Source organism: Phocoena phocoena, chromosome 5 (assembly GCF_963924675.1).
Source record: "Phocoena phocoena chromosome 5, mPhoPho1.1, whole genome shotgun sequence".
NCBI classification, from domain to species: Eukaryota; Metazoa; Chordata; class Mammalia; order Artiodactyla; family Phocoenidae; genus Phocoena; species Phocoena phocoena.
Genome location: NC_089223.1, coordinates 139,171,773 through 139,197,887, shown reverse-complemented (window position 1 = coordinate 139,197,887; position 26,115 = coordinate 139,171,773). Strand labels below are relative to the sequence as shown.

The following is a 26,115-nucleotide window of genomic DNA, read 5'->3' as shown; positions in this document are numbered from 1 at the left end:
GGACAGAGGGCTCGGCGTCCAGCCGCGTCCGGGTCCACTCGGCAACCGCCGGCCGCGAACCGCTCCAGCTTCCGCCCGACGCCGCGACGCAGGGGCAGGAGCGCGTCGCCTCCCGGAAGAGCGCCGGCGCCTCACTTCCGCCGCGCCAGCGGCCACGCATGCGCAGGGCGGGGTGCCGGCGGGGGGAGGGGCAGTGCCCGTGCGCGGTGCCGCAGGCCTCGGAACGGTTTTCGGTTGTCGCGCTAACAGAGGGCTGGCGGCGGCGGCAGTGGCTATCCCTGGGTGGTCTGCACCCCGGCGCGGCGCTCAACCGTCCCCACGTGGCCGTTTCCGCGGAGGCTGGTGCTCGGGGGCTCCCGGGGCTGGGCCGCACGGCGGGAGGATCGGGTCTTGTGCTCGGAGCGCCGGGGGGCCCGCAGTGTCCGTCTTTTTAACGAGTTGGTTGTTACTGAAAGACTGAAGAGGTTAATTGTAGAAACCGAGTTTTGTAGCTTCTGTAGAAAAGTCAGATCTGTCAGCATTGGACCCAGAATACCGCGTGTCACCCGTCACCTAGAGCTGCCCCCTCAGGTAAGACACCACCACTCGCCTGATCCCTTGGCTCGTTTGTGTGCCCGGCTGCTTCCTGTAGGTCCTGGTGTGGAGTGTTCATCCCCAAACTGAGAACTGGAGCCGAAAGCCCCAGACAGCATCTTAACCCGCCTAGAATTTCAAGCTACTAAAAATATCTTTCCAGGCGGGCTAACGTGCGTTATCCTTATAATAAAGCAGCTTCGTTCATGCAGTGCTTTACTGCTTGCAGTATCTTTTTATGTATTCGCCTTAATGATCCTAGATTATTTTGGAGAACGTACAGTATAGTTAATCCTGCACCCCACACCCCGCCTTTGGGTGCAAAATGTGCTCAGCAGTGTCATTACCTGGCCAGGTGGCCAGGGTCTTGTTGCTACAGCTAGTGGTACAGCTAGAAGTCCACACAAGTTACGTGGCTTTTTCAGCCGGTGTGTTCGTCTGGTAAATGGAATACAAGGACTGGGGGCTCAGGAAAGAGCCCAGGCTGTATTTGGTTGACCCTAGCATGTAGGTGGTAGTTGACTTGGAAGAGCGCACCAAGGGGACACCGCAGTTAGAAAGAGGGTACAGTCTTCAGAGGGGAGGAGCAGCCAGGGAAGCAGGAATAAGACGTAAGAGAGGGCTTCCCTGGTGGCGCAGTGGTGGAGAGTCCGCCTGCCGATGCAGGGGACGCGGGTTCATGCCCCGATCCGGGAGGATCCCACATGCCGCGGAGTGGCTAGCCCCATGAGCCATGGCCGCTGAGCCTGCGTGCCCGGAGCCTGTGCTCCGCAACGGGAGAGGCCACAGCAGTGAGAGGCCCGTGTACTGCCAAAAAAAAAAAAAAACTAAGCTTTATGTTACTGGGCCAAAGAAAGATGTTGGGGAGGGTGGTGGTAATTAGAAGTGTCAAATGTCATTTAAAAGTAGGAAAAGTAGGAAAAGATGTGTGTTGGATTTAGCAACAATGAGATCTTTGGTGACCTTGCCAAGAATAAATTGTTTCATTGGGAACTCTCCATTACCCTGAGTGGAAGAGTAAAGAAATGGAGAGAGAGATGGTAAGTGGAGGTAACTCAGTAAGTTTGGCTATGGAGAAGAAAGTGTGGGAACTAGAGTTATGATGGATGTTGAGAGGTTGTAGGATAGGAGATTGCTGAGCAGCCTCCAGCTGATGGAAGGGGGCCAGTCAGTGTCTGCTGGGAAAGAAGGGACAGGTGCAAAGTGGTCCCCTAGACGGTAGGAGGGAATGCCATCCAGAGCATAGGGAAGTGTTCACTTTGGATGTAAGAAAATCGCTTTTTATCGTAAAAGGAAGGGAGGAAGGTGGGTTGTAGTTGCAGGTAACTTTATGTGTTTATTGGACTGAAAGCAAAGGAATTCTCTGTTTTCTTCTGTTTTCACTGTGAATAAGGAGAAGAAAACGTCTCCCGAAAATGGGAAGGGAGGTAAGAAAACTAAGATTTGAGCAGTGTGGGAAAGATCTAAAATAGCTTTTGTGGAAAACCTAGTGAATAACTCACTAGAAAGCATGATGTAGTCCAGGGCTCGTCTGAGTTTGGAGGCTGTGGGTTTATTCTGGTATGACCTACATTTGCGTGGAGGTTTTTAATAGTGTAATTACTTTGGAGACAAGAGTCTATTCAGACTTTGTGTTTCATACTGATGGAGCACTTTTTATACTGACACTGCACTAGGTGCTATAGTAACACCATCTTAATCCAGATCTGTGTCTCCAGATCACACTTCCCTTCTGAACTCTTAGACATTTGTTCTTAGGTATCTCTCATATACATGAGATAGCTCATGTATACATGTCATATATATATATATGTCTAAAACTGAATTTATAGTCTTCATCACCAAACCTGTCCCTTTGTAGTAAATTTCATAACAAAAGACTATAATCAGAAGTTAAGATTATTTCATAATGATGAAAGGGTGAATTCATGAAAAGACATAACAATCTTAAACAGTTCTGCCCCTGATAATAAAGCTTTTAAATACATGAAGCAAAAACTAGTAGTAGTGCAAGGAGAGATAGACAAACCCACAACTGTAGTTGGAGATTTCAATACTTCTTTCTCAGATAATGATAGAACAAATACCCAGAAAGTGACCAAGCGTATGGTAGAGTTGAATGACACCAGCAACTTGATTTAATGGACATTTGTAGAATACACGTTATCAAATATATAAACAGCATTTACCAAGATGGATCATATTCTGGGCAAATATGTTTTCTGACCACAGTGGAATTAAGCTAGATATCAATAGCATATCTCTGGAAAATCATCCAAATGTTTGAGAACTGACTGACTCACTTTTAAATTACCCATAGGTCAAAGGAGAAATCAAAAGGGAAATTAAAATTTTGAACTAAATGAAAATGCAGCATTTCAAAATTTGTGGCTAAAACACTACTAGAAGATAGGTCTCAAATCATTCATCTTAATAAACTAGAAAAATAAGAGCAAATGAAACTCAAAGTAAGTACAAAAAGGGAAATAATAAATACCAGCAGAAATCAATGAAATAGAAGACAAAAACAATAGAGAAAATCAATGAAACCAAAAGCTGAGTCTTTGAGAAGATAAATAAAAAAGAGAAATTTCTGGCCAGGTTGAACAAGGAAAAAAAAGGGTTAACAATATCATGAATGAAGGTGATGACATCATTGCCAAAAGGGTAATCGGAGAACATGAACAACTTTATGCCAATAAATTCAGCGACTTGCACTAAAGGAACAAATTCCTTGGAAGACAATGCCAAAACTCACTCCAGAAGAAATAGATAACCTAGATAGCTCTATAACTATTAAAGCATTGAATTTGTAGTTAAAAACTTTTCCTAAAAGAAAATTCCATACCTAGATGGCTTTACTGGGAATTCTACCAAACTAAAGAAGAAATAATACCAATTCTATATAGATTCTTAAAATTGAAAGAAGGAAATATGAACGCCAGCTCATTCTATAAGGATACCATTTTTCTAATGCCGAAGTTTGACACAGGCATTACAAGAAAAGAAAACTGCAGACTAATGTTCCTCATGACAAAGATATAAAAATTCTTTTAAAACATTTTTTAGCAAACTGAATCCAATACTATATAAAAAGGATAATACAACATAACCAAGTGAGGTTCATCTTAGGATTGCAAAGTTGGCTTTGTATTAAAAAATGGATCAATGTAATTTACAGTATTACAGTGAAAAAGAAAACCAAATCAGTCATCTCAATAGACATAGAAAAAGCATCTGACGGGGACGTCCCTGGTGGTCCAGTGGTTGACTCCACACTACCACTCCAGGGAGCACGGGTTTGATCCCTGATAGGGGAACTAAGATCCCACATGCTGACCGGCACAGATGAAAAAAAAATTAAAAAAAAGAAAAAGCATTTGACAAAATCCAGCATCAATTTCCTGATTTAAAAAAAAAAAAAACTTTCAGCAAACTAGGAATAAAATGAAAACTTCCTCAACATAATAAGGACGTCTATGAAAAACCTATAGCTGACCTATGGAATGATGAAAGACTGGATGTTTTTTTCCCTCCAAGATTGGGAACAAGTCTCTGGTCTCACCATTTCTATTCAACATTGTACTAGAAATTCTAGCCAATGTAATGAGGCAAGAAAAAGAAATTAGGGGCTTCCCTGGTGGCGCAGTGGTTGAGAATCTGCCAGCTAATGCAGGGGACACGGGTTCGAGCCCTGGTCTGGGAGGATCCCACATGCCGTGGAGCAGCTAGGCCCATGAGCCACAGCTACTGAGCCTGCATGTCTGGAGCCTGTGCTCCGCAACGAGAGGCTGCGACAGTGAGAGGTCTGCGCACCGCCATGAAGAGTGGCCCCCGCTCGCCGCAACTAGAGAAAGCCCTTGCACACAAACGAAGACCCAACACAGCCAAAAATAAATAAATAAATAAATTTATTTATTTTTAAAAAAAAGATGAGCTAGTTAATTTCCATCCCACTACCTTCACTCACTGAGTCCTCTGCCTTTAAAAAAAAAAAAGAAAAGAAAAAGAAATGAAAAGCTTCCATATTGAAAAGGAATAAGGAAGATTGTTTATTTGAAGATCACATGATCTTCGGGGAGCTAAGATCCCACGTGACTCGCAGCCAAAACACCAAAACATAGAAGCAATAGTGGAACAAATTTAATAAAGACTTTAAAAATGGTCCACATCAAAAAAAAGTCTTAGGAAAAAAAAATGTCTCCAGGCATTGCAAATGTCCCTTGAGGGGCAAAATTGCCCTCAGTTGAGAATCATTGTTCTAGGTTAAAAAATGCATGGAAACTACAGAAAGAGCTACTAGAACTAGTGACTTTAGCAGGGTTGCAGGATACAAGGTTAATATGCAAAATAAATAAAAAGTTATTGCATATTTCTAAATAACTAGCAACAAATATTGGAAGTTGAAATTAGAAAAAAAACCACTATTTACAGGAGCATCAAAAGATACCAAATCTTTGGGATAAATCTGAAATAGATGTGCAAGACTTATAACTGAAAACTAAAAAGGTTTTGCTCAGAGACACTGAAGACCTTAATAAGTGGAAAGGTGCACAGTATTCATTAACTTAGAAAATTCAGGGTCGTTAGGACATCAAATTAATCTATAGACTCAATGCCATTCCAATTAAAATCCCAGCAGACTTGTTTTTAATTGACACACTGATCTTAAAATTCATTCGGAACTGCGAAAGAGCCTGAATAGCCAAAGCAAGTTTGAACAAGGACAGATTTTTATGACTTATGCGATCTAATTTCAGTACTCCAAATAGTGTGGTGTTGGTATAAAGGTATAAGTAGATCAGTGGAACAGAATAAAAAGTCCAGAAATGGGCCCATGAGTATAAATATGTTCAGTTGATTGTGAATAAGGAATAGAGGTAATTGGAGAAAGGGTAGTCTTTTCAACAAGCGGTGCTGGGAGGATTGGATATCCATATGTTTAAAGAAAGAATGTTAATCCATACACTGCATCATATATGAAAAAACCCATAAAACTTCCAGAAAACAATCTGTGAGAGTGTCTGATATGACACCAAAGTACAATCCATAAAAAATAGATAAACAGGCTTCCCTGGTTGCGCAGTGGTTGAGAATCCATCTGCCAATGCAGGGGACCCGGGTTCCAGCCCTGGTCCAGGAAGATCCCACATGCCGCGGAGCAGCTAAGACCGTGAGCCACAACTACTGAGCCTGCGTGCTGCAACTACGGAAGCCTGCGTGCCTGTGGTCTGCAGCAAGAGAAGCCACTGCAACGAGAAGCCTGCGCACTGCAACGAAGAGTAGCCCCTGCTCGCCGCAACTAGAGAAAGCCTGCGCACAGCAACAAAGACCCAACACAGCCAAAAATAAATAAATAAATTTTAAAAAATAGATAAACAGGACTTCATCAAACTTAAGAACTTCACAATACATTGTTGCAGGTGTGCTTCAGTAGGTGAATGGATAAACTGTGGTGAATCTATAAAATGGAGTATTATTCAATAATAAATAGAAATGAGCTACAAGCCACAAAAAGACACGGAGGACCTTAGAAGCATGTCACCAAGTGAGAGAAGCCAGTCTGAAAATGACACATACTGTTAGATTCCAACTGCATGACATTCTGGAAAAGGCAAAACTGGAGACAGTGGAAAGGTCCATGGTTGCTAGGGGTTTCGGGGGGAGGGAGGGATGAATAGGGGGAGCACAGGGGATTTTTAGGGCTGTGAAATCGTTCCGTATGGTACTACAGTGGTGAATACAAGTCATGCATTTGTCAGCACCCATAAAACTACAACACGATGTGTCAGTGTGTCGGTGTTGGCTCATTAACTGTGCCACACTAATGTAAGATGTTAATGGTGGGGAAAAGGGTGGGGGGAATGAACAGGTATATGGGAGTTCTCTGTACTTTTCCTTCGATTATTCTGCAGACCTAAAACTGCTTAAAAAAAAATAGTCTGTTGATTTAAATATATATGTGTGTGTATATATATACACACAAATATATAAATATATATATATACACATAAATATATAAATATATATACACATAAATATATATATATACACACATAAATATATAAATATATATACACACAAATATATAAATATATATATACACACATATATATATACACACATAAATATATATATACACACACATAAATATATAAATATATATATATATTTTTTTACATGTTGAGAGAATGAAACGACAGCCCATACTGGGAGAAAATATTTGATAATGGACTTGTATACGGAATATAATACATACATATGTTTATATGTATGTATGTAAAGAAAAGTACACAGTCGCTGCATAGTCTTCCCAATAATTTCCACACTCCTGAAGGAGCTTACAAGGCTCTTTGTGATTTAGTCCTGCCTTATACTTCAGGTACACCTCCCAGTTTGAGCCTGTGCTCCAGCCTTATCAAACTCCTTGCACTTTGATGCACACCGAGCTCTCACTATTAGACGCACACACATACACACAGAGTCATTATTTGTCTTTCAATAATCCTCACAGCATTGTTTGAGAATTAGAAGAAACAGGACATATAAAGTACTTGGAACAATGCTTGGTACTTAGTAAATGTTGGACAGATGTCACATATTGTTCTCATTGTCATTTTGTCATAAATATCTCCAGACAGCACTCGGGCATTTCCCATTCTGAGCTTTCCCAGACTGAGCCCGCCCAGGACACCTCTGCCCCACCACACCCTGAGGCGTAGCCAGCACCCTGCGTGGCTCTGCAGGGTCACGAGCCTTCAGTTACCTCCTCTCTGTTATAGGAATTTTCAACTCCCTCTTCCTGCCATCGGAATTTAACAATTCTTCAGTCTCTTCCATCTTAAGAAAAATTATTTCTCAACTCCACTCCTCGACCTTCAGTCTGGTGTTCTTTCATTCATCACCATGAGTCTTAAAAACTCGTGTGTGATGAAGGTTAGGTGTAGCTGACATGTTTTTGAACACTTATGTGCCAGGTGCTTTTTTTTTAGCCATGTAATATGCACGTAACAAAATTTACCATCTTAACCCTTTTTGAGAGCACAGTTCAGTGGCATTAAGTGCATTCACATTGCTGTGCAGCCGTCCCCACCATCCGTCCACAGAACTCTTCATCTTGCAAAGCTGAAACTCTGGCCCTATTAAGCAGTAACTCCCACCTCTCCCCCCAGCTCCTGCCAACCACCCTTCTACTTTCTTTGCTTACGAACTTGACTCCTCTAGGGACCTCATATAAGTGGGATCAGACAGTATTTATCCTTCTGTGCCTGGCTTATTTCACTTAGCATAGTGTCCTCAAGATTCAACCATGTCATAGCATGTGAGAATGTCTTCCTTTTTAAGGTTGGATAATATTTCATTGTAGATGGAGATGCCACATTTTCTTCAGACGTTCATCTGTAGATGAACACTGGCGTCGCTTCCACCTCTTGGCTATTGCAAACAATGCTGCTGTGATCATTGGTGTACAAATATCTCTTCGAGTTTCTGCTTTCCATTCCTTTGAGTATATACCGAGAAGTGGAATTGCTGGATCCTCTGTTAATTCTCTGCTTAATTCTTTGAGGACCCTCCATACTGCACAGCAGCCGCACCGTTTACATTCCCGCCCAGCAGTGCACAGGGGCTCCGTTTTCTCCACAGCCTCACCAAGAGTTGCTGTTGTCCATCATTTACTTGTATTATGGCCACATCCTGGAGGGTGACTGTCTCGTGGTTTTGATTCGCTTTTCCCTAACGCAACCCAGTAATGCTGAACATCTTTTCATGTGCTTATTGACTACTAGGATATCTCCTGTGGAGAAACGTCTTTTCACATCCTTTGCCCATTCTTTGAATTGGGTTGTCTTTTTACTGTTGCGTTGTAAGAGTCCTGTATATATTTTGGATGCTAGAGTCTTACTAGATACATGACTTGCAAATATTTCCTCCCATTCTATGGATTGTCTTTCACTTTCTTAGTAGTGTCCCTTGAGGCACAAAAGGTAACATTTCGATGAACTCCAATTTATTTTTTGTCGTTGCTTGTGCTTTTGGTGTTGTACTTAAGAACTCTTTGCCAAATACGAGGCCATGACGATTTTCTCCAGTGTTTTAGCGCTTACATTTAGGTCTTCGATCCATTTTTAGTTAATTTTTGTACGTGGCATGAGGTAGTATCTAAATTCATTCTTTTGTGTGTGGATATCCAGTTGTCCCAGCAATACTTGTTGAAAAGACTATTCTTTCCCCATTGAATGGCTTTGACACCCTATTGCAAATCAGTTAACCATAAATGTAGTGGTTTACTTCTGAACTGTCAATTCTCTTCCATTGATCTATATGTCTGTCTGTATGCCGGTACTGCACCGACTTGATTACCATAGCTTTTGCACTAAGTTTTGAAATTGAGAAGTGTGAGTCCTCAGGTTTGTTCTTTTTCAAGATTGTTTTGGCTACTCCTTAAATAGCCAGGGGTCCCTTAAATTTCCATATGAATTTTAGGGTCAGCTTGTAAATTTCTACATGGAAGGCAGCTGGAATTTTGATAGGGATTGCATTGAATCTGTAGACCAATTTGGGAAGTATTGCCATGCTAACAATATTGAATTTTCTAATCCATGAATAGAGGATGTCTTTTCACTCATTGAGGTCTTCTTTAATCTCTTTCAACAATGTTTTGTACTCCTTTTTTTTTAAAGATTATTTATTTATTTAATTAATTTATTTTTGGCTGCATCAGGTCTTAGCTGCGGCACGCGGGATCTTCATTGAGGCATGCAGGATCTTTCCTTGCAGTGCGCGGGCTCTTTGTTGTGGTGCACGGGCTTCTCTCTAGTTGTGGCGTGCAGGTTTTCTCCTCTCTAGTTGTGGCGCGCAGGCTCCAGGGCACGTGGGCTCCAGAGCGTGTGGGCTCTGTAGTTGTGGCGCACGGGCTCCAGAGCGTGTGGGCTCTGTAGTTGTGGCACGCGGGCTCTAGTTGAGGCACGTGAGCTCAGTAATTGTGGCGCGCAAGCTTAGTTGCCCCGTGGCATGTGGGATCTTAGTTCCCTGACCAGGGATCGAACCCGTGTCCCCTGCATTGTAAGGTGGATTCTTTTTCACTGGACCACCAGGGGAGTCCCTGTACTCCTTTGTTAAATTTGTTCCTAAGTATTTTTGATACTATTATAAATGTAATTGTTTTCTTAAATTTATTCTCAGATTGGTTATTGCTAGTGAATAGCAATGCAGTTATTTTATATATTGATCTCATTTCCTGCAAACTTGCTGAACTCATTTATTAGTTCTAATAGTTTTCTTGTGTGGATTCCTTAGGATTTTCTATATACAGAATCACATCATCTGCAAATAGAGACAGTTTTACTTCTTTCTTTCCAGGCTCTATGCCTTCTGTTTCGTTGTCTTGCATAGTTGCCATGGTTAGAACCCCGAGCAGTGTTGCATAGATGTGCTGAGAGCAGACATCCTCGTCTTGTCACTGATCTGAGGCGGGTGGTTTTCAGTCTCACCGTTGAGTGTGATATTAGCCCTGTATCAGGTTGAGGAAATTTCCTTCCATTCCTATTTTGTTGACTAGTTTTTATCATGAAGAGGTGTTATATTTTGTCAAATGCTTTTTCTGCATTTATTAAGATGATCGTTTTTGTCTTTTTTTCTATTGATATGGTGTGTTCCAGTAATTGATTTTTTAATTTTAAACCAACCTTATGTTCCTGGAATAAAACTTAGCATGGTATATAATTCTTTTTATATGTTGCAGAATCCATTTGTCAACATTTTGTTGAGGATTTTTGTGTCTATATTTGATATTTACTGACTTTTTAAAACTAAAATTTAATTGAAAGAAACTTAAACATACAAAAAGTATAGAAAGCAATGTAATGGACATCTGTTTCCCCAAATTAACCCGTGCCTCAAGAAACACATTAGCTTTTGTCTTATTTTTGTCCGGATGGTCTTCTTTTCCCTTCACCCCTCTGCCTGCTCTTCTCAGCTCCTCTCTCTCCCTCCCTCCTGTAAAGTAAAGTATTAAGTTTAAGGACTTCCCTGGTGCTCCAGTGGTTAAGAATCTGCCTTCCAGTGCAGGGGACGCGGGTCCGATCCCCAGTCAGGGAACTAAGATCCCACGTGCCACGGGGCAATGAAGCTGCTGCGCTCTAGAGCCTGTGTGCCACAACTACTGAGCCCGCGTGCCACAACTAGAGAGCCTGCGCGCTGCAACGAGAGATCCCTCATGCTGCAGCTAAGACCTGACGCAGCCAAATAAATAAATATTTTTTAAAAAATTAAAAGAAAAAAGTATTAAGTTTCGTGCTGGCGAAGATGAGGAAGTCCCCTTCAGGCTGCCTCTCCCGCTGATTACAGGTAAAAACTCTGGACAAAATATTAAAAGAAAAAGTATGCAAAAGGCAATAGGTTGGAAAGGCAGTTGGAACTTGAATCAGTGACCACACTTGTGAGTTTTCCATTTTTTCACTCTTCTTCCTCGTGGCTTTGACCCTAGGCCAGTTCCCAGTTGTGGGCCTGGGCAGTGAGGGCTGCTGTACCCCATCTTTCTTCCTGTAGCAACTATGAAAGGGGCCCAACAAGCAGGGGCATATGAGAGAGAGGCAAAGGAACTAGAATAATCCAAACCGTTTTGGAAAAAAAAACAGAGTTGGAGGACTCTAGCAGATATCAAGACTTACTATGAAGCTATAATCAAGGCAGTGTGAAACTGGCAAAGGATAAATGCATAGTCAGTGGGACAGAATGGACACTCCCCAGATGGGCCCACACAAACGCGGTCTGTTAGTTTTTGACCAGGGTGTGTGCAAAGGCACTTCAGTGGAGAAGGGACAGTTTTTTCAACAAGAAGTGTTGGAAAAACCAGACGTCCAACTGCAAGAAAGGGAAACTTGACTATACTTTGTATGTTATATAAAATGAACTCAAAATTGATCGTAGATCAAAAGTAAAACCTCAAACTTTAAAACTTCTAAAAGAAAACAGAAAGTTTTTGTGCTCTTGGGTTAAGCAAAGCGTTGTCAGATAGGACGCCACGAGAGTGATCCAGAAATGAGAAGGCGGCGACTTGGGATTCGTCCAGGTATAAAGATTGTTGGATGTGGACCATCTCCAAGGTCTCAGCTGAATTCGTCACAGTGCTGCCCCTGCTTCACGTTTGGTTTCTTGGCCTTGAGTCACATGGGATCCCAGCTCCCCAACCAGGGACTGAACCCGCACCCCGTGCATTGGAAGGTGAAGTCTCAACCACTGGACTACCAGGGAAGTCCCGCCAGAGTTTAAAACTGCCGTTCTTCTGAAGAGGTAAGAGACGGAAGGACAAGCCACAAACTGCGAGGAAATGCCTGCGAATTACATATCTAACACCGAACTTCTAACCACGATGTGGAAGGAACTCTCAAAATTCAGTAAGAATACAAATAACTCCTCAAAAAAGTGAACAAAAGATTCTAGCAGACACTTTGCCACAGAAGATGTGCAGTTTTAAAGCAGGCATGTGAGAATGCCCAGCTGGTCGATACGAAAGTGCAAATTAAACCACGGGGAGGCCGCACGTCTCTCGGCACAGCTATAATTAGAAGTTCATTAAATAGGGGCTTCCCTGGTGGCGCAGTGGTCGAGAGTCCGCCTGCCGATGCAGGGGACGCGGGTTCGTGCCCCGGTCCGGGAGGATCCCACGTGCCGCAGAGCGGCTGGGCCCGCGAGCCATGGCCGCTGAGCCTGCGCGTCCGGAGCCCGTGCTCCGCAGCGGGGGAGGCCACGACAGTGAGAGGCCTGCTTACCGGGAGAGGCCACAACAGTGAGAGGCCCGCGTACCGCAAAAAAAAAAAAAAAAAAAAAAAAATCATTAAATTTTGAAAAGGCCCTCCAAACCAAGTGCTGTCGAGGATAGGAGCAGATGCAGCTCTCACACGCTGAGGGTGGGAATGCAGAGTGCTGCGGCTGCTGTGGTCAACAGTTTGGCAGATAAAGATGACCCGTACTTACTAAATGACCCAGCAGACCCCCTCTGAGGTATTCGCCCAAGAGAAATAAAACAGGTTTACACAAATACCTGTGTGTGCATCTTTATAGTGTCTTTATTCTGAACTGCTAAAACCGTGAATGACCTGTTTCTCAACTTGTGGATGGATAAACAGGTACGTTCATGCAGTACAATTAACTACACAGCAGTAAAAGCCATGTTCCTGATACTCCCGAGACACGGGCACGTCTCAGACGCGCCGTGCTGAGTAAAGGAAGCCAGGCTCAAGAGGGTCTCTGGGTACAAGGCCATTTACGGGACAATCTGGAAAGGGCAAAACGACAGCAACAGAAGACACAAGCGGTGGCCAGGGTTTGGGTCGAGGAAGGCCTGCCCCCAAAGGCACTGCTCGGGGACAGAACTGCTTTGTGACTGGGGCCACGGTTACACGCCTTGTGCATTTGTCTACATCTCGGCGCTGGCACCAGAAGGAGTGATTCTTCCTGTGTGTAAACTTTAAAAAGTGGGTCCAGTGAGAGAGAAATTAGAGATACATCCGCACCCGTCCTCCACCCCTCCCTGCCTGGGTCACCGCAGTGCTGTCCTGTTTTGTGTTACTGTGCTCTCACTGGTGTGTGTGTGTACATCAGTGGTGCGACACAATGTGCGTCTTTCTGCACGTGATCCATCCCTCTCAGCGTTGTGCCTCTGAGTTTATGCATGTAGGTTGTTTCGTCTGTTGTCATTTACTGTCTCAGTCTGCTCTGGCTGCCACGACAAAATGCCACGGGCTGGGACCTTAGACAACAGGACTTCATTTCTCACAGTCCTGGAGGCTGGAAGTCCCAGATCAGGGTGGCAGCCAGTTCAGTTTCCCGTGAGGCCACGTCCCGGCCTGTAGACACACAGCAGAGGGAGGGAGCACGCCGGTCCCATCCTGTCAGGGCACCGATCCCATCCTGGGACCCACCCTCCCGGCCTCCTCTAACCTAGTCACCTCCAGAGGCCCCACCTTCTATCCCATCCCCCGGGGTGGGGCTCGACATGCGACACGTGCATATTCGGGACACAGACAGTCTACAGCCCTTGGTAGCAGCTCCCTTAGTGGTTAATGATGTGCCACCTGTCAGTCAGAGCGTGTGTGGCTTTCAGTGTCGAGGTGAACTGCTCCGCGAGGCCCGCAGTCCCCACCTCGTGTGCACCCTGGGGCTGGCCGCCTAGGGGTGGGCGCCGCAGCCCTGACCAGCTGCTGAGTGGTCTCCCGGTGGCTGAGGTGCCCTGCACCCCCTGCCAGCTTCTGCATCCCCCACGCCCTTGCCGCCTGCGCAGAGCTGACCTCTCATCGGCTCCCTTTGCACCTCCCGGGCTGCTGCGTATCTCGCACGTGTATCCGCACTTTGTCCTTCCTGTCCGGAAGTCCCCGTGAGCCTCCCTTCTGCACTCTGGGGGCGGGGTTCTGGTTTTGTCTTGTCCTGGGAGGCTCGGCTGTTAGTTTTGACATCCGGCCGCCCCTCGGAGCTCCTCCGCCTCACTCTCCCTCTCCCTCAGGCTCCTGGCGCTTTGCCAGGGTCGGCAGTGTCCTCTTCAGGGTGAAGACCAGGGCGCCCTTTCGCTTCCAGTCTTCCCTCTCGGGGGGTTTACCACTCGGGCCACCCGTCCGAGGGAGCCCTGGCGTCCTGCGCTCCGGACCCCCTTCAGCTCCGTCCCGGGCGCCTCGGCGCAGTGCTTCCCGCACGCCACCGCGGGGCATCCCGTCCTCTCTGATAGCATTTGCGGATGACTCCAGCCCCGACCTCTCGATGCTGGCCCTCTGCCCAGGCAAGCTCCGTGGCAGAGGACGCATGCTGCCCTTAAGCAAGGAGCCTGGTGCCTCCTAGCGGCCACGGCCTGCCCCCCGGAGTTCCCGCTGCGGGGCCCCGACTCCGTTCCCAGGAGGCACTGGCATCTCTTCTGCCCGGAGCCCCGTCAGCTGGCACCTCGCTTGTCTTCCCAGCCCACCTCTGATACTGACTTGTCCAGGGAGCTCTGCCGTGGGGGCTTCGCTGGCGGGTGCCCGACCAGTCCCCCAGGCCGCCTGCCAACAGGAGGAGCGAGAGCGCCCTCCAGTGGGGCAGCAGCCGGGGCAGCTGGCTTTCCACGCAGGACCTTGACTCCCCCAAAGGTCGCATCATGGCTGTGATGCAGGGTGCAGTGGGAGCAGGGACACGGTGGTGTCTGGTTGGGGTCGAGGGTGTCACGCCCAGCCCCGGAGCACCCACCATACGTGCCGTGTGCCTCCGCTTGCCTCTCCTGTCCCTAGAGGGGACACGGTCGCAGGGTGTGTCTCCCAGGTCACAGGCCCCTCTTCTAGAAGGCTGACTGGGAGAGGAGAACAGGGCAGAGGAAGCAGCGGCAGGGCCCCTCTGCCCAGCCCCACCCAGCCTGTGTCACGGCCCCCAGGAGCACCCCACGGGCTCAGACCTGTGCTTCTTCCCAGGCACCACCATGTCTGGGCCCCGGACCCCAGAGCCGGCCCTAGGTGGGCAGGGAGCCTCCTCCACGGGCTCACAGGACGAGGACACGGCTGACGGGATCCAGAGTTCGCATCGCATGCTCAGCTTCAGCGACGCGCTTCTGTCCATCATTGCCACCGTAATGGTCCGTGCGGGCCCCGCGGCCACTGGGGGTGTGGGGAGGAGCCGCCCACACTGGCCTGCGCCCCCGGCACGTGGCGTCCAGGGAGCGGTCGGTGCCCAGCCCAAGAAGTGTTCCCAGGTTCGTGTTGTGTCTGTTCTCCTAGATCCTGCCTGTGACCCACACGGAGATCTCCCCGGAACAGGTACTTGGGAACAGTCTGCAGTGTCTGGTGTGCGGGCGAGGGTCCAGGAGGCTCAGGCCCTGAGCTCGAGGCCAGTCTCCACTCGGGCGTACCCGGCTGGGAGGGCCAGGCCATCCGCCACGTCCCCCAGCGATGCCATCCAGCCCCGGTGCCCTCGCGCTGAGCCCTGAGCAATGCAGGAGCGCCTGGAGGCTGGCGCGGACTGTGCCGGCAGGCGTCGCGGGGAAGCTCCCTGGGCTCTCTGTCTGTCGCACTGGCGTGCCTCTCAGAGCAGGTGCTTGGGGGCAGAGGGCGGCCGGCCTGCTGGGCGTGGGCCTGCGCCACGAGCAGGGAGGTGAGTGGGAAACGAGGTTTCTGTAAAGCAGAGTTTCCATTGCTAGTCAATTTGGAATATTTCCATTTTATAAGTAAAATGGCCACACGTCTCGGCACCTCAGAAACCGGACGTGATTCCGGGAGACATTCGGAGTTCGCGGGCGTGTGTGTGTGCGAGCACGGCTCTTTGGGCCCCTCACGTCGAGCGGGTGTCACCTCTGGGCTCCAGGATGCGCAGTGCTGGCCCAGGACGTGTGGCCGTGGTCTGGCTGCAGGCCAACCAGCACACTTAGCCTGGACGCTGCCGGGAGTCACCTGCGGGAGGTGACAGCGCTACTGCTCGTAGCGTTTGGATGAGAATTAAACAGAAATGATGGTGGAGCCTGACCTTGGCGACTGGCACCTGGCACGGTGAGCAAAGGGCCCCGTGCGGCTTCCTCTGCTCCGGGGCACCCCCTCCCCAAAGGGGGCCTGGGGGCTGCGCTCCAGCCAAGCTCAGGAAAGCCGTGTGCCCACCGGGGGCCTCGACGCTCTCCTGGCTGTGCCCGCTCCAGAGCCTTCTGGGGACCTTGGTGCCACCAATCTCAGAACAGGGTGGTGGGTGTGCACGTGAGATGCGGGAGGGGATGGGATGCGCGGGCCTGGAGCTCCTTGCCTCTCTGCGTTCGGGGTCGTGACCTCTGTTGACCCACGAGAGGGCTCTGAGCCAGAAGCTTCCGCGGAGGCGGGGAGACCCCCTCAGGGAAGGCGCTGAGGATGGTCCTGACATGAAGGAGAAGGTTCATCAAGGCCAGAGGGACCCAGGGATCTGGAAACGGTGCTGCCCATGTGGTCTCAGAGGAGCAGCAGACACGGGCAAGGTTGCATTTGGAGTTTTTGCTGACAAAGCGTAAAACCCTCTCCCGGCCTGGGGCCCAGCTTCCTGCGCAGCCCGTCACCTGGCGTCCAGACACCGCGGCCCTCTCGCCAGGCCTCGCAGTTGCTTCGGGATCCCTTACCCGGCGACGCCGTGACTTCGTGCGGCCTCACGGCCTGTGGCCACCCTGCCAGGATCCCGGGAGAGGCTCGACGGAGACTTCTCTGCCTCCAGAGCTGGCATTTCTGGGGGCCTGCCATGTTGGGAAGATGGGGGGCCTCCGCAGGGGCCTCAGGGACAGCCCGGGACTGTGGCTGAGCCTTGGTGGGGGGAGGCGAGGGCTCCCAGGTACTTCTCCGGCCCCCCAGGGCCTGGCGCCCGGGGGCGGGGCCGCCGGCTGCCACGGGTGAATCTGCGTCTGATGGTGACGCTCTTCTGTTCCAGGAGTTTGACAAGAGTGTCCAGAAACTTCTAGCGACGAGGATCGCTGTGTACCTGATGACCTTCCTCATCGTGACTGTGGCCTGGGCGGCACACACGAGGTACGGGCAGGCTGGGGCCTGTTTCTGGGCTGGCAGCCACATCTCTGTGGCTGGCTGGGTGTGTGCCCAGCAGGTGTGGCCTCGCCCTGGCCGAGGGTCAGGGTGGCAGTGGGGGTGCACTCAGCACTGATGAGCTGTCCTCGGGGTGGATGGCGGCCCCGCCCTCTGGGGCTGAGTCACGAGGGGTCATGTTAGTGGGCTGCCCCTCCCCTCCCCTGCCCCGGCGCCCCCTGCCGGGTCAGGCCTCTGCTATCTCCTCTGCACACGGCAGCAACAGGGCTTACACCCCAGGCCCGGGACGATGAACGGGGTGCCGGGTGCAGCGCTGCTCGGGCCGCCGTGAGCCCGGGCAGGGCAAGGGCAGGGCTGTGGGCTGCCCACCTCTACTGCACTGTGACACACGTGCTGTGCACGGCCCCTCCGTCCTGGTCCCTGGACTCTGGTGAGGAGGCTGGGGCCTCGGGACACACGCTCCAGGGCCCGAGCTCTCGGTTAAGGAGGAAAAGGTTCCTTAGGACCCAAGGGGGACAGGGCCCCAGAGCTGTGGGCATCACCTTAGCCCCCGACGGGGCGCAAGGACCAGGAGGACCCCCGGAGGTGGGTGGGGATGGGCTGGGGTGCTGGCGTCTCGGTTCCAGAACGCCCCCCAGCAGTGCAGACCTCCCCAGTGGGGGGAGAAGGCCACGTTCTCGTGGACCAGAACCCTGGGGGGGACCGTGTGGGGGCCGGGGAGGGGCCGGGGCCTTGGGAGCTCTGCCTGCTTCCGGCCTCCGTTTTCAGGCTTCTGCCCACGTCTTTCCGTCTCGGTGTGAGACCGTCTCTGTCGTATGAATGTCTGTATTTGATGCCGTTAGAACCACATTTACTGACAGCATGACTTTTCCTGTTTTCCTTAAATTGTTGAGATTGTTCCAGGTTGTTGGGAAGATAGACGATACGCTTGCCCTGCTTAACCTGGTGAGTTTCTCCTTTGGCTTCTGCCTGTGCTCAGCTCCCCGGTGGGTGCCCCCTCCTGGGTGTGCGGGCTGGGACGTGCCCACTCCCAGGGCCCCGCACGCCGCCCTCAGCACCCCTCCCTCCCTCCCTCCCGCCCTCCCAGGCCTGCATGATGAGCATCACCTTCCTGCCGTTCACAGTGAGTTCCAGGGATTTCCGCCCCCTCTTCCACCTGCGGGTCCAGCCTGCCCTCCTGCACAGGAGGGCTCTGACCCTAAGGCGCTCCCTTCTCAGAAGCTCTCAGACCACTGGGAGGCCCGGGGCCTGGACCACGGGGTTGCAGAGAGGAGAGAAGTTTCCTGGGGAAGGGCCGACCCTGGGTTTCCAGGCTGGACGGAGCGGGGAGGCTTCCAGGGCCCCAGGCGGGGCTGTCAGGGGCGGAGACCAGCCTGGCCTCCAGGGGCGCAGTGAGGGGCGCCCTCTCCGTGCTCCCTGAGGCTCTCGGCTCCTGCCTGAACCCCGGAGCCCTTCGGCCTCCTGGCCGATCTGGGCTCGTCCCCAGCACGTGACCCCTCCGTCTCCTCACCCGCAGCTCCCTCTGGTTCTGACAGAGAGCGGGGCTCTGGGTACGTAGCACATCGCGGAGAACTGGGGTCTGGGGAGTCTATGAGTCTGATACGCGCGCAGCTTTAAAGGCTTCCAGCTCTGGGTGGGACGGCTCTGGTGAGAGAGACGCCTCCAGGGCTCGGGCCGCTCCCACCCAGGACGGCTCTGCCGCTGAGCGGTGGAGCCCAGCTGACGCACGGGGCTCACGGGCCCTGGGGCCTGCGGTCCTGATTCTGGGGTTTTTTCTGGCTGCAGTTTTCCCTGATGGTGGCCTTCCCCGAGGTGCCTTTGGGCATCCTCCTGTTTTGTGTGTGTGTGATGGCCGTCGGGGCCGTGCAGGTAGGACACCGGCGCCCCGCCCTCACACCCCGTCCTCGTGGAGCAGGAGATGTAGCGCGTGCGGGGCCGCCCGTGGCGGGAGCCGTGCAGACGCCACCTGCCACGCAGCACCTGCCACAGGGCACCCGCGTGGGCCGCGGCAGGGCAAAGCCAGAGACACTCGGGGCCTGGGCTTCCTGTGCTGACGGGGAGAGAGAGTGAAACGGGGCCGCCGGCACCCTCAGGCGGGGCTCTGTGAGACCCACACCCGACCCCCAGCGCAGAGCGAGGGCTCCCGTCCACTCTGCGCCCCCAGAACATCCTGCAGCGAGCCCCACCCGAGGCCCCGCTCGCACCCTGCAGCCTGCCTCTCCCGCAGGCGCTGATCGTGGTCTACGCCTTCCACCGCCCACACCTGCTGAGTCCCCAGATCGAGCGCTCGGCCCACCGGGCCCTCTACCGGCAGCACATCCTGGGCATCGTTCTCCGGGGCCCGGCGCTGTGCTTGGCTGCGGCCGGCTTCTCCCTCTTCTTCTACCCAGTGGTGAGTCGGGGTGGGGGCGCCGGGGGGTTGTGCGGGGGGCCCACCGGGGGGCTGCTCTGCGGGGAGGAGCCCGCGTGGGCAAACACGGCGCACACCCTGTAGGCCCGGGAGGCCGCGTGCCTTCTAAAGACGTGCGTGCATAGGAACATGAGCCGCCAGAAGAGAGAGAAAGTGGAGAAAGAAACTCCAGAGCAGGAGAGACGAGTGGAGAAGGGAGAGGTGCAGGCGGGGATGGAGCTGGGCGAGGGCCGGGCGGACGCACCCCCAGCGTCCAGGGAGAGATGGCAGCCGCGCGGGCAGAGCCGTGCGGGACTCCGTCCACGGCGCCCTCGAGCCTGCAGGTCGTGCTTTTCTTTTTTCAATTTACTTATTTATTTATTTACTTCTTTTTAGTGGCGTGTAGTTGCTTTACCCCGTCGTGTTAGTTTCTGCTGTGCAGCAGTGAATCAGCTCTACGTACACATACATCCCCTCTGTTGTGGATTTCCTTCCCATCTAGGTCACCGCAGAGCACTGAGTAGGGTTCCCTGTAGGTTCTCATTAGTTCCGTTTTATACGCGGTAGCAACAGTGTATACGGAGGGTCCGTCCTGGCCGAGCTGCCGGCGCTGAGCCCACGGCTGACTTGGCGAGCACATTGGTCTGGTGCAGCTTCCGTCATCCGGGAAGGGGAAGGGAAACCCTAGCGAGCCGCCGTCCCAGAGCTGGTTGTAGAAGCTGGACGCACAGCTGCTGCCTTTAACTGAGCTCTAGTGAAGTAAAGTGAATCTCTACACCCAGAGCATCATGAGACGTGTGGAAACACGAACGGTTAACGTTACTCTAAACATCTAGTAAGTGTTTTAAGAGAATTCCAAGTTTAAAACAAACAGGATGGCAAGGCCTGCAGAGCCGCACCCTGGAGGTTGGGGCTGGAGGCTGGGGTCCAGTGTCCAGGGCGCCCCAGGTCAGGCCACGGGTGGGTAAAGGGGAGGGTGGACGCTGGCGTGTGAGGTGGGGCCGGGCCTCGGGCTTCTACTCGGTCCCCTCGCCGTACAGTGGCTGCGCCTCGGGTGGGCCCCGCTCCTCTCGGGCGGGAGGGATGCTGCGGGGGCCCTCGGGGTCAGGCGGGGTGTCGCAGGGTGGGGCTGGCGATGGGGAGGCACGGAGAGACAGCAGGGCGGGACTGAGGGGCCCACTGTGTCCGGGCTTCCGGTGGGACAGCCCCTCCTGGCTCTGGGGACAAGGTCAGGGGCTGAGGGGCGGTGAGGGTCGTCGCCTGGAGGACGGAGGGCACGGCTGGGACGTGGTACGTGCGGCCTGGGTCAGGAGAAGCGGGCAGAGCTGAGGCCCACGGGGGCCGTGCCCACTGGCCGGGCCTGGACACTGGCCCCGGGAAGCCCTGGGGCAGGCAGACAGGGCCCCGCGCGCTGCCGGGGACCGCGATGAGCCTGCTCAGTGGCCACACCCTCACGGGATGACAGTGGCGGGAGGCGGGCGCTGGGCCGCCACACTGGGGAGAGGAGGGTCCTCGGTGGCGCTGGGGGGTCTGCGGCCTCGGAGGGAGCGGTCGGTCGTTTCTCTGTGCTGTGTTTTTTGCCCCTTCCTCTCCGTCCCTCCCGCTCCTTCCCCACAGTAGGGGTCTGACCCCTCGTCCCCTGTGAGACGAGGCATGTCAGAGCCTCCTGGCCCCCAGGCCCACCCCTGGCAGCCTCCCCACGAGCCCACGGCCATCCTTCCAGGCGTCCTCACCAGCCCCTCCCCTCACGTGGGACGCTGTGCGGGGCCCACCTTCCAGGGCCAGCCACTGCTCACTGCCCTGGCCCAGGCCGTGCTGACCTCCCTCTGGACCACCTTCCTCCACTGGTGGCACTCGGGGCCCAGGGCCTCCCATGCCAGCTTCCTGTGCCGGCTGCTCCCGGGACTCGCGCTCCTCCAGACCTGGGCAGGTCCCCACGGCCATTTGGATCGCCCCCCGCCCCGGGACTCGCGCTCCTCCAGACCTGGGCAGTTCCCCGCGGCCATTTGGATCGCCCCCCGCCCCGGGACTCGCGCTCCTCCAGACCTGGGCAGGTCCCCACGGCCATTTGGATCGCCCCCCGCCCCGGGACTCAGGCTCCCCCTCGGGCTGTTCTGTTCCCTCCTACCCCACAGCACACGTGCACACACACAACACACGCCGATCCTGCGTGGCCACCGTCGCCCCCCGGGGCCTCTGCACTCACCTGCCAGGCACCTGGGACACTCCACCCCCTCGGTGTGTGTGTGTTGAGTGACGTGTATGGTGTGGCCTTCTGACGTGTGGAGACTGGAGGTCGTAAGCAGAGCTGTGATGCCGGCCGCCCCCCGTCTGTCCCCGAGGTGCCCGTCGTCTCCTGAGCCCCCTCACCAGGCCAGGTGCCAGGTGACCTTGAAGCATGGCTGTGAAGGACGGGGTGGAAGCCCTTCGCTGAGAGGGGCCACCGGCCAAGGCGACAGGGCTGGGCGAAGAGCCTTCTGCGGCCACCTCGGGCCCGGGAGCACGCCTGGCCTGCCAGCCTCCCTGTTTAAAATAACTGGGTGTCCGCGTAGCAAAAAATTGACCACTGTGACCATTTTACCTGCGGCATGCAGCTCGGCGGCATTGACTGCCGACGTCACCGTGCATCACCTCCCTCTGGTTCTGGGACTTTTCATTCCCCCGAGACAGAAACCCTGAGCCCGTGAGCAGCCACTCCCTGTCTCCCCACCCTCAGTCCCGAGAAACTGCGAGTCTACTTTCTGTCTGTAGGGGTTTGCTTATTCTGGTTCCTTCATATAAGTGGAATTATGAAATAGGGGGCTTCTACGTCTGGCTTCTCTCACGCGGCATGTTTTCAAGGTGCATCCGCGTCGCCGGTGTCAGGATTCCCTTCCTTTTCATTAGCCGGTAGTACCCCACTGTGTGGATGGGCCCCATCACCCGCCCACGGACACTCGGTGGCTGCGGTGAGCATGGGTGTGCCCAGAAGTGGACTTGCCGGGTCCTGTGGCGATTCCCTGTTTAGTTCCTGAGGAACCTCCCGACAGTTCTCCAGCAGCTGCACCATTTACGTTCCCGCCGACGGCGCACAGGGCTCCAGCCCCACCCCACCCCAGCACGGCTGCTCCCTGTTCCCGCTGGGAGCGTCCCGAGGCATGCGCTGCTCTCCTCGTGGTTGTGACTGGCGTTTCCCCGAGTGTTAGCGGTGCTGAGCGCCTCCCCACACGTGTCGGGGCGGCGTCTCTTCTTCGGAGAAATGTCAGTTCAAGTCCATGGCCCATTTCTCAGTTGGGTTATTTGTCTCTCCGTCGTGGAGCTGTCGGGGTTCCTTATGAAGCCTGGATAGTAACCCTTACCAGGCGTGTGGTCTGCAAACACCTCTGTTCTGTGCAGTGTCTCTTCAGCCCCCGGTAATGTTCTTCTATGCACAGAAGGTTTCTGTCTTGATGACGGATGATTCACCCATTTCGTCTCCTGTTGCTCGAGCTGCAATCCCTTCTGGGCGGGCAGCTTTGGGGTGGGATTCCTGGCTGGGCCCCTCGGTGGAGGCACCACGCGCCCTGACGTGCCCCGTGCCCTGTCTCGTGCAGGCGTACCTGCTGATGGCGACAGTCATCTTCCTGCCCTACGTCAGCAAGGTCGCCGGCTGGTGCAGAGCCAGGCTTGTGGGTAGGTGCCAGGCGGGGCTGGAGTGTGGGGTGCTGGGGCTGCCACCGGGGCGCGCAGGACACGGGCCGGGTAGGCGGCGTCCCTGCGGGGCCTCCTAGCTGGCCCGAGGCCCTGAGGGCTTGGCTGCTCCTCCCACAGGCCCCAGGGAGCCCCCGGCTCACAGCCTAGAGATCTTCACCTTTGATCTGCACGAGCCGCTCAGCAAGGAACGGGTGGAGGCCTTCAGCGACGGGGTCTACGCCATTGTGGCCACGCTGCTCATCCTGGACATCTGGTGAGGACCCGCTGGGCCAAGACTCCTCCACCAGCCCCACAGAGGCGCCGAGGTCTCCCGGCCCACCCTCCCCGAGGGGCTCCCGCCTGAGAAGGGCCCGGTCCTCGTCCTTCCCAGAGCTGCACACGCAGGGTGGGCGGCCCCGGCTCCCCGCGCCCCTCTCCTGCTCCGAGCCCGCCTCTTCCCTTCACTCCTGCGCTTCTGCTCGGCCAGGCAGCCTCTGCGGTCTGTCACAGTTCCAACCTTAGCTGTTGTCATTTTATCTGTTTTATCTGCTGCTTTTTCAAGTCTTCCGTCTTTTCTTTAAGCCTTTTATTCCTTGGTCGTACTTCAGCACGTTCTTATTTTGTTAACGTTAAAATGCTCTGATTTATGTTCTGTAACTGATCGCCTAAGGTCTTTTCTTCCTTAATATAAATTTATTTATTTATTTTTGGCTGCGTTGGGTCTTCGTTGCTGCGCGCGGGCTTCCTCTGGTTGCGGCGAGCGGGCGCTACTCTCCGTTGCAGTGCACGGGCTTCTCATTGCAGTGGCTTCTCGTTGCGGAGCACGGGCTCCAGGCGCGCAGGCTTCAGTAGTTGCGGCACGTGGGCTCAGTAGTTGTGGCTCGCGGGCTCTAGAGCACAGGTTCAGTAGTGTGGCGCACGGGCTTAGTTGCTCTGTGGCATGTGGGATCTTCCCAGACCAGGGCTCAAACCCGTGTCCCCTGCATTGGCAGGCGGATTCCTAACCACTGCACCACCAGGGAAGCCCCTCACCTAAGGTCTTGATGCTCCTAAATTTCTCTTCGTAGCTTTTTCCTACTGTAATTTGTGAATTTTTAAAAATTGGGAGCAAATGTCCATTGGTACCAATCTCTGAGACCTAGACCTAAGGTTCTGGGGTGATCTGGCTTTGCTTCTGCCCTGCAGCCAGGCCATGCTGGCTTGGGTCCCCTGCTGGGTGGTAGCAAGGAGCCAGCTGTGGCTGGGAACCCCGGGGTGGGGGGGGGTGGGCGGTCAGGGTTCTTTCCTCCACCCAGAACCACAGCCCCGAGGACCCAGCTGGGGATCCCCAGGAAGCCCCCAGGCTCTGTCTCCTGCCCCCAGCCCCACCAGCACACGTGCAGCTGCCATCATGGGCACAGAGGTGTGTCTGGGCTGCGTGGCTGCAGGGCGGCAGCCCCATGACCTCGGTGGGGAGAAGCCTGGGCCGGATGTGCCTTAGAATCGCTCCTTAAAATAAAGTTCTGCCCAGGAACCTGAGGACCTCGGAGGCAAAGCCCTTCAGGTCTGTGGGACCGCTCCCGAAGTGGACGGGCCGCTGCAGGACGGTGGGCAGGCCTCAGGAGCACCCACCCGTGGGCGCCAGAGGGGCTGCGGGCTCAGGGCCCCGTGCCGCTCACCAGCCCAGGGTCTGGCGGGCAGGGCTGCGGTCAGCCAAGGAAACACAGGCTGCAGTTGAACTTGAACTTCAGGTGAACGGCGCTGCGTGTGTGAACACAGGCGCGCGCAGTCTTAGTGTACGCCGTCCGTTCATCTGAAGTTCAAGTGTGCGGGGGGCCGGCAGCCCGCGCAGGGGCTGGGACGGGGTGGGGGCGGGCAGCCCGAGACGGACACCCGAGGTGGGGCCGCCGCAGATCCCGTGTATCTCACCCCTCAGTGAGGACAACGTCCCAGACTCCGAGGACGTGAAGGTGAAGTTCCACGGCAGCCTAGTGGCGGCGCTGAGCGCGTCCGGGCCGCACTTCCTGGCCTACTTCGGCTCCTTCGCCACGGTGGGCCTGCTCTGGTTCGCCCACCACTCGCTCTTCCTGCACATCCGCAAGGCCACGCAGCCCATGGGCCTGCTCAACACGCTCTCGCTGGCCTTCGTGGGCGGGCTGCCCCTGGCCTACCAGCAGACGTCGGCCTTCGCGAGGCGGCCCCACGACGAGCTGGAGAGCGTGCGAGTCAGCTGCGCCATCATTTTCTTCGCCAGCATCTTCCAGTTCGCCATCTGGACCACGGCGCTGCTGCAGGAGGGGGAGACGCTGCAGCCCTCGGTGCGGTTCGGGGGCCGGGAGCACGCGTTCATGTTCGCCAAGCTCGTGCTCTACCCCGGTGCCAGCCTGCTGGCCTTCGCCTGCACCTGCGTGCTCGGCAGCTTCAGCACGGCCATCTTCCACGCCATGCAGATCGCCGTGCCCTTCACCTTCCTCCTGTTGCGGCTTCTGGTGCGCCTGGCGCTGGCCAGCCTGCGGGGCCTGCGGGGCCTGCGGGGCCCAGCCCGGCCCACACACACCCGGCCGGTGCCTGGAGCCACGGACGACGCGCAGTCCCCGCTCCTCCCCGCTCCCTGCTAGTGCGGCCCCGGTCCCCTGCCTGAGGTCCAAGTGTCCGGCTGGTGGCCCGGCCTCGGGTTTTGTTATCCTTGTGAAGTTTCATGCTCTACCTCAGCCCCTCAGACTGTCTTCCACTGTTGCAGACAAGAGTCTCCCAGGAGCGTCACTGTGTCCCACGTGCCTGTTGTCTGCCTCGACCGAGTGGAGATGAGCCGCGGTGGTGGGGGGGGGGGGGGGCGCAGGCAGCGGGTGGTTCCGGGGCAGCTGCGGCCGCAGCCCCGTGGTGGGTGTGGGTGTGCGATGTGGCCTGGGTCCTCAACAGGCAGCACGTCCTGCGACTCGGCCCACGTCCCACGGGCAGAGGGCCCTGGCAGCTGCTGGGCTATCCAACCAGCCCCCACATCCCAGACCCCCTCCCCCAACACGCTGG

The 26,115-nt window shown here is 54.0% G+C and overlaps 1 protein-coding gene across 3 annotated transcripts; it reads left to right on the top strand.

Annotated features, from left to right (window-relative positions):
• The first annotated feature begins 276 nt into the window (after positions 1 to 276).
• Positions 277 to 25,722, top strand: TMEM175 (transmembrane protein 175). Of its 3 annotated transcripts, none has more exons than XM_065877929.1 (10): positions 15,011 to 15,163; positions 15,306 to 15,344; positions 16,963 to 17,057; positions 17,963 to 18,014; positions 18,157 to 18,192; positions 18,855 to 18,938; positions 19,297 to 19,461; positions 23,031 to 23,109; positions 23,248 to 23,383; positions 25,025 to 25,706. In XM_065877929.1, exons 1-10 carry the CDS (start codon positions 15,011 to 15,013, stop codon positions 25,704 to 25,706), a joined length of 1,521 nt encoding a protein of 506 aa, XP_065734001.1. The 3 variants fall into 3 exon arrangements, with proteins under 3 accessions (XP_065734002.1, XP_065734001.1, XP_065734000.1); XM_065877928.1 differs by having other exon boundaries at positions 16,960 to 17,057; XM_065877930.1 differs by lacking the exons at positions 15,306 to 15,344; positions 18,157 to 18,192 and adding an exon at positions 277 to 570 and having other exon boundaries at positions 15,003 to 15,163; positions 16,960 to 17,057; positions 25,025 to 25,722.
• The last annotated feature ends 393 nt before the right edge of the window (positions 25,723 to 26,115 follow it).